This window comes from Danio rerio, chromosome 1, assembly GCF_052040795.2.
Source record: "Danio rerio strain M-AB ecotype USA chromosome 1, GRCz13ab, whole genome shotgun sequence".
In the NCBI taxonomy this organism is placed as follows: Eukaryota; Metazoa; Chordata; class Actinopteri; order Cypriniformes; family Danionidae; genus Danio; species Danio rerio.
The window spans coordinates 42,635,524-42,643,351 of NC_141021.1; the positions used below are offsets into that span (position 1 = coordinate 42,635,524).

A 7,828-nucleotide genomic window follows, 5' to 3' on the forward strand; every position below is an offset into this window, starting at 1 on the left:
GCAAAGTCAGACCTTACAGTCCAAACTAAATAATTAAAAATCAAGGCGTGACCATATTTTATTTAGGTAAAATAAGTGTAATCTAGACACATTTGCCTTTCATATTAGCCACTTCTGATATCAAATGATCAACTAGAAGTCAAGATATTATTTGTTGTTCCTCAAACTTGCATAAGACTTTTGTCAGATAGTGTACAGAGTGATGACTTGGAAGAGATTACGGCATAAGGATGAGCCCTTCAAAATGCAATGTGCTATTCGACACCAAACAACATTCACAAGGGGCCAAAGTGCCCATTATTTGTAGCCTTCAAAAACCTTTATTCTGAAGGGCTCTGTGAAGTGGCTAGTTTTGAGCACTTTGGTTTGGAATTACAGTTCCATATGGCAGCCACAACTGTTTTCACTCTAAAGCGCTGTTTGGAGAACAATATCCTGTTTGGAATGCACCGTGAATCCGGCAGAACTTGATTAACTGGTTCATATGTGTTGAATGAGCATTAGTGCAAAACTCCAGAAATGTGTCCCTCCAGGAAGAGGTTCAGACAACCCTGCTTTCATTTTTACTTTGCTGTTCTTGGCAGTTCGCCCATCATAATGATCTCTATTACTCTCAAAATATCCTAAAACTTGTTTCTCTTGAAGGTGACTATTCTTCAAGTCAATAGAAATGCGTCCCAAACAGAAAGCTTCTCTTTTGTGTTGGATTCCACTCTGTCTAATGTGATTGTGTACATCACAGGAGACTCTCCAGTCTTTACTCTCTACAGCCCTACAGGTGAGCCTCCACATCTGTGAACACTGGGCTCAGCTACTGTGTGCTTTATCTATCAGTCAAAAGCGTAGGCCTTCAGTGATTTAATCATAAGTGGATAACTGAGACGCAGTGGCATTTTCATGTACAAATACATCTTTTGGTCTTTCTATCAGGCTAGTTGGTTTTGTGTGTTTCACACATCGCTTCTTGACGTGTTGTCACATTGTGTCTGCCCAATTCAGCATGTGAAATCAGCATTTGGCCACCGCCTGAAAAGAGTGATTTGACTGGTTATTTAGCAACAAATCAGAGTGTAAGTGTGATGTAGTGAATGACTTAGCAAGTAAACAATTTATGTCAAGAGGGAACACAAAGAGATGACTGCAATTTTGCTACATTTCTCAAATGATATACATTTCTTGCAAAAGATACAGATTAATAGATTATCAGTCTGGCCTCTTTGTGTTTCTTGAATTGTTTACTTGCTAAGTCATTCACTACATCACACACTCATACTCGGTTCCGTTGCTGAATAACCAGTCAGAGCGTTCTTTTCAACCGATGGCCCAACGCCGATTCGACATGTTGAATTGGACTAATGAGCTCAGATGGTAACCTGACAGGCAATAATGTGTGGAACACAACAAACCAACTAGCTGGACCAATGCTGACCATTGTTGTGGGTTCTAAGATTGCTTGCACATACTGGGTTTATTTTTCTAATATAAAGCATTTGTTTTGTGTTCATCTAAGAAATAAACCTGTTTATACCGTATCTGGGATGGCATTAAATAATAGGAATGATTAAATAATCTGTTGTATAGCGTATCTCACTTCTAATGTAACTATTTATTTGCCTGCTTGCATTTTCAGGTGTTTCTCAGTCAAGTTCAGTGGCAGCTGGTCCCCTTGGCAGCATCCTGACTGTAAACAGTCTAATGAGACTAAAACTCAACTCTAACAACCTGACAGGGGAATGGAAGATCACTGTTAACTCCCCAAACTCTTACACCTTAAAAGTTATCGGTAATGTTATTTCTGCATGAGACATGATGGTCAAAATTAAAAATGGTACAATGATAAAATGGAATATTCACTGTTATAGCTCATCAATGGAAAGAGTTGGTCTTATTTGCACAATAAATGCCTATCCATAACTCATGACTTCTGTAATTAATACAGGTCAGAGTTCCATGAACGTCCTTGTTTACTTTGTGGAGATATTTCAGGGAGGTCATGGAGACTCATGGGGACAGAGTTACACCCGTCCTTTCACTGGTAAAACATCATCTCTATCTATTCATTCTACAAAACATTGTCTGTAGGGTCGCAGGCATATTTCATCAACTAATGTATATTCAATATGTATTTTAATGTCACTACCCTCCACAGAGAAACCACATGAGCTTACCATGTGCAATCAAATGAAAAATCACACTTTAAATATATAAAATGTGCAGTTTTGGAACATTTTGGCTGAGGCTAACACTGTGGCTACATTGGAAAGCCAACATGTTACCTGGTTACCCTATCAGGATTCAAGAGGAGACTCTGGAGGCAGTGTTTGTCCACTTCATAAAATGGATTTCAGATAGCGTAATTGAAATAACATAACAATTTAATCATGTACAACAAAATAGAACGATTTTTGACGATAACCACAGGAATATTTGCTTACTACAATACTCTCACAAGAAATGCCATCAAATGGTGAAACATTTGTCAAAAAAAAAAAAAAAAAAACACGGACAAAATGATTCTAGTACTTTTGAACCTAGGCTATATACAGTAGTTATGTAGATATTTGGAATTTCAATGGTTAAAAAAATGCAATGCTTGAAATATATGTTGCTCGTATGACATATATTTTATATATATCAAATCCAAATCAACTTGTATGTCATATGTAGTTAGCATATATTTACATGTACCAAATTTCTAAATGGAATGCCTTCCCGCCTTGGAATGCTGCCACATGTATAAAAGATTATTATGCAACATGTTCATGCAAGAAAAGGTATTTCATTTGTGTTTTCACATGTGTTTTACTTATTTCATGTCAATATTTGATTGCATATGTGCAGTTCATGGGGTTTCTCTGTAAGGGTAGACTGTAAAATTCCCCACAACATATTTGGAAATGTGATGTGGGTACATTTTGATGTTATTTTGTTTGTCTCATGCGTGTGTTTTTGTGATTTGCTGATAAGGTCGGAATGCTACTTTGTTTGTCTCTGTGACTGGAGGAGATTCAGTCACCGTGACGGATGTGCTTCTAGTTGAAGCTTCAGGATCTGCTGTTGTTAATGGAACCATCAAAGCAGTGGGTACAACAGACTTCCTGGTGAATATAGACACAATCCCAGAGTGGGCATTTGTGGTGCAGCTCAGAGGGCTGTTGAATAAGTCCTCGACGATCAGTCGATTCCAGAGACAGTCACCCATCCAGCTTAAAGGATCCAAAATTACTGTTGTGGTAAAAATGATCTGTCTACTGTACACTAAAAACATTATCTGTTAATTAAGTTTCCTTATTTTGTGATTCACAGGTGTTTTCCATTTATTTACGGTTATGAATTGCATTATGGGATCTTGATCGCTGATTTTGATGTTGGAAATTCAACTCTGCAGTTTAACACATGGACTCTATTTGGCATTTTAGTAGTTTGAAACAATATGTTGTATAAGTAATATATACCAGGGTATATGCAGGAATCCTAAAGGTAATTTTAATACCTCTTTAAACCTTTTAAAGACCTTCTTAGAATATTCTAAGACCTCATCTCCACTTCAAGTTCAAATCAGTTTCAAACCTTTAACTTAATAAACAGTTGTTAGTAAACTGTTGTAGTTAAAAAAAAAATCAATGGAGCACATCCGTGCAACAGGACTCTGATAAGCTCGGAAGAAACAAAGCTTGATAGAATAAAATACACAGTTATTTTCAGCGACAGGCTTCAGAAACTGTTTGAACTTGTCTTTTTCCAACCAAGAATAGGCAGACAAGAATAGCAAAACTTTCCCATTTTACCGTCTGTTTCGCTCTATGATTTCTCTACATGTGGAGAGCGTCGCATCACCATCCTGCGTTTGTCGCAAATTACGTGACATCACCTGGACAGTGGAGCTTGGCCGCATGCTCCCCGGCCTGAACCAATCACATGGATTGAGCAGGTCATTGCAAATTTTAGGAGGAAAATGAATATAGTTATGCTTCTTTTGAGTCAAACACTTTGGTCAAAGACTGAACAAAAGTTAAGATCTAGTAAAAATGCGATTAAGACTTTTTAATACCTTTTAAGGGCCTTAATTTTTTCATAATTGATATATTAACTTTTAATACTTTTTAAGACCCTGCAGGCACCCTGTATAGAGAAATAAGTCCATAAAATAATCAGGTTTTTCTATTGTTATTTACAACACCAATACAGACAATACATCATTTACATCCAAAATCAAACAAAAAGTTCTTCAGGGGTAATTAATGTGTCTGTGTTCTATGGAAAATGGGATTCAAAAAGATAAATGATAAGTGCAAAGCACTCAAAAAGTAAGTCTCAAAAAAAAAGCCTTTTTGTTAAGTAACACATAATATTAAATTTACATTTATTCATTAATTTTCTTTTCGGCTTAGTCCCTCCATTAATTTGGGGTTGCCACAGTCAAATGAACTGCCAACTTATCCAGCATATATTTTACGCAGCAGATGCCCTTCCAGCTGCAACCCATCACTGGGAAACTCCCATACACACTAATTTACACACACAATCATACACTACGGTCAATTTTAGCATACCCAATTCACCTGTACCATGTCTTTGGACTTGTGGGGGAAACCGGAGCACCCGATGGAAACCTATGCAAACACGAGGAGAATTCCACACAGAAATGCCAACTAAGCCAGCCGAGGCTCGAACCAGCGATCTTATTTTTGTGAGACAAACATGCTACTCACTGCGCCACGGCGAATATAAAAACATATTTTTGTCAAAAGTGAATTACAGTTGAGAAGGCATTCAGCAATTCAACAAGAAGAAGCAGTAGACACAAGAAGTGCAAACCCAGCAGTCACACATCATCTTAAGACAATAGCCCCTTTCACACATACAGACCTTTCCGGAAAATTGCCGGCAATTTTCCGGAAAGGTTGTATGTGTGAACAGGTCCTTTTTGAAAATACCGGTAAATTCGTTCTGGCTATTTTCCAGAAAGAGAAGTTGTAACATTACCGGCAATTTGCCGGAATGCTGCGCTGTGTGAATGCAGAAGCAAGATTGCCGTAATAAGCGCGTGCACGTCTAGAACGTGCTGACGTGAGACGTCTGCTTTAGCCAATCCCAACAGTCAGACGCATTTACGTCCGCGCGGTTTATGAGAATAAAAGCCTTTGAATATTTTTCCAGGCACATTTAGCTGCTAGAAGTTAGTCAGATCACGTTTATATGTTCTTCTTAATGCCAACTGTGTAAATAATCATCGATGAGATGCTTATGATAAGCCGTTGTTTGTTTACCTTCAAGCTTTGCGTGTGCCTGTGAAGTGAAACAGCCTGTGAGCGCCTGCACACGCACATATTCACAATATTGATCATCCACAGAGTTTGTAATTTAGTAAAATGTTTACAAATACAAGCGCAGCCGTTTAAAGCTCATTTGTGGTGAATGATGTCAGAATTTACCGGTATTTTGGAATGGATGTGTGAATGCTCTTTTCCGGAAAATTTCCGTAACGTCCTCGCCTGTGTGAACAGCGCTTTTTTGAATATACCGGTAAAGTCGTTCCGGAAATTTTCCAGATATTTACTGGTATCACTGTGTGAAAGGGGCTTTTAATATTAGGTCAGATTAAGGTCGTGATGTCAGGTGACCAAAATTCAATGTCTAGTCAGTGTCTAAGAACATTATTATTTTGATTTTCAATAACAACATCAAATGGCGCTAATATTTGGTGGATTTTAGGTTGTGTTAGAAAGCGACCAAAATTCAACGTTGAGCCAACATCCTAAACCAATGTCATATTTATGTCACATACTGACATTTAATCGTCAGGTATGGCAACCAAAATATAACGTCTGATCAATGTTTTCCACACATCGTCAGCTTTAACATCAAGGATGATTTATAGTCGCTTACATATGCTTTGGCCATGACGCGCAACCTCTCAAAAAATGTAACTATACGTCGCAATGAAGAATAGCGCAAGCTCTGTTATTGGTCGGCTTGGTAGTGGTGACAAGCGTTGGCATTGCTGCGAGAGTTTACCAGTTTTGAGTCACGTGAAGCAGCTCCAGATGTAAACTTTGATTTTTTCGGTTCCCGCCTCTGAATGAGCAAGTTTGAGCTACTTTTAGCATTCAGAAAAAAAAAAAACACCAGCAAAGAACCTCGACACAGAGGAATTTAAAAACCTACTGCCAACTAGCATTTCGGAAGTGTTACTGCAGAGGAACACAAACAAAGCGCAGAAATGTGACTGCACGGCTACGTGCAAAGCAGACGATTATGCCGATTCCTTGATGCAGAAGTATAAATCAGCCTTAAGACGTTGATATTTAGTTGTATTAAGGTTGCACTGGAAAGTGACTGAAATCTTCGGACACTGACATTTGTCTAATGTTGGGTTCTGACATCAACCCGATTTTTATTTCCACCTGAACTGCAACGTTCCACAACATTGGGGTACAACGTCAATCTGACATCATGTTGATAAAGTTAGGTAGAGTGTTTTTTGAGATAGAGTAAAGAGTGTTTCTACAGGTGGTTTTTCAAGCCCACTCACCTGTGTGAAGCGTTCTTCATAAATTCTTTGTAAGAACGTGTCTGGTTCAAATGGGCAAATCTGGTGCAAGTGTCGGGTAAAGTGTCAGAGGGATGAAAGAACGTGTTTTCTACAGGTGGTTTGTCAAGCCCACTCACCTGTGTGAGGCACACTTAGTTTGGGTTGTCATGTGGTGAGGTGAGAGAGAGGAGGTCCTAGTTGTGTTCAAAGACCTTCAGGTGATCTTCGAAGAGATGGGGTTTTTGTTGTTGTTTGAATGATAGTGAATCCGCAGTCCATGTGAACACTTCAAACTATTAAAAATGTCTATAAAATAATCTTTTTTCGAACTTTTCAACATCAAACTGTGTTGTCGGAAAGATCAAGGTACCAAATTACAATTTAAAAGCATAAATAAATGGGGAAAATGACAAAATATGGAAATATTTGTACTTTATGCCTTTAGTTGTTCATCATAGTTAAAAAACACAACGAGTTAGATAATTAACATAGAATTATCATATCTATACCTCCACACAGGCCCAATCACAGAATGTCACACAGCCCGGAGTACCACTGAATATCAGCTTTACAGTGGCCGCCAATGCTACAGGTGGAAACTACATAATCCGAGCTCGGACCAACCAGGGCTTCAGTGTGTCTGTCTCCAGCTCTCTGCTAGTTGCAGCGGGAGGAAGCGCTCAAGGAAACATCACACTGATCACACCATCTGACACAGAGTCAGGGACAGACGTCACACTCACCATTGAAGCAGAAGCTCCAGGATCCACTGACCTGAATTACGCCACGCTGAGACTCACCGTCTCCACAGCCAGTGCTGTTTTCAGTGGACATTACTCGCTTTCTATCTGTCTTTCCGTTTTCTGCTTTTTCATTTCCTATGTTATTGGACTCTAAATTAAATTCAGCCTAACCAGTAATGTACACTCATATCTTGTTTTGAGTTATCAGTTGTGTGCTCAGTATACACAGTATATATCGAAGGAAAAAAAGGTTACTGTAAATATTGCACCTTCACTTTCTGTATTGTATGAGCAGGTGTGTTTGGGGTTAGTTTTGTCGGTTAGTCTGATTTTCTTTGCAAGTTTATTAAAGACAAAGTTCACTTAAGGGGCATCTGAAATTGTGTAAGCTAATATCACCTTGTTCTTTCTTCTTATTCAGCCCGTTCTTTTGCTCTGAGGTTTCTCTTCTGTTGGTTATACTGTAAGTTTTAAGTCTTAAGACAGTTTTGGAGCACTGAATCAATAAAATTACCTGTACACTTGTGATCTCGATCTACCACTTATATAT

The 7,828-nt window shown here is 38.5% G+C and overlaps 1 protein-coding gene across 5 annotated transcripts in view; it reads left to right on the top strand.

The window, feature by feature from the left end:
* Window positions 1–7,806, top strand: part of vwa10.1 (von Willebrand factor A domain containing 10, tandem duplicate 1) — a 31,093-nt gene extending 23,287 nt beyond the window's left edge. For all 5 annotated transcript variants that reach the window (XM_087237420.1, XM_087237419.1, XM_087237418.1 and 2 more), the window contains 5 exons: window positions 646–778; window positions 1,631–1,783; window positions 1,940–2,035; window positions 2,968–3,233; window positions 7,055–7,806. In XM_087237420.1, the coding sequence (XP_087093546.1) occupies window positions 646–778; window positions 1,631–1,783; window positions 1,940–2,035; window positions 2,968–3,233; window positions 7,055–7,432 (1,026 nt within the window). In that variant the 3' untranslated portion in view covers window positions 7,433–7,806. The remainder of the gene's footprint in view (window positions 1–645; window positions 779–1,630; window positions 1,784–1,939; window positions 2,036–2,967; window positions 3,234–7,054) is intronic.
* Window positions 7,807–7,828: the final 22 nt, after the last annotated feature.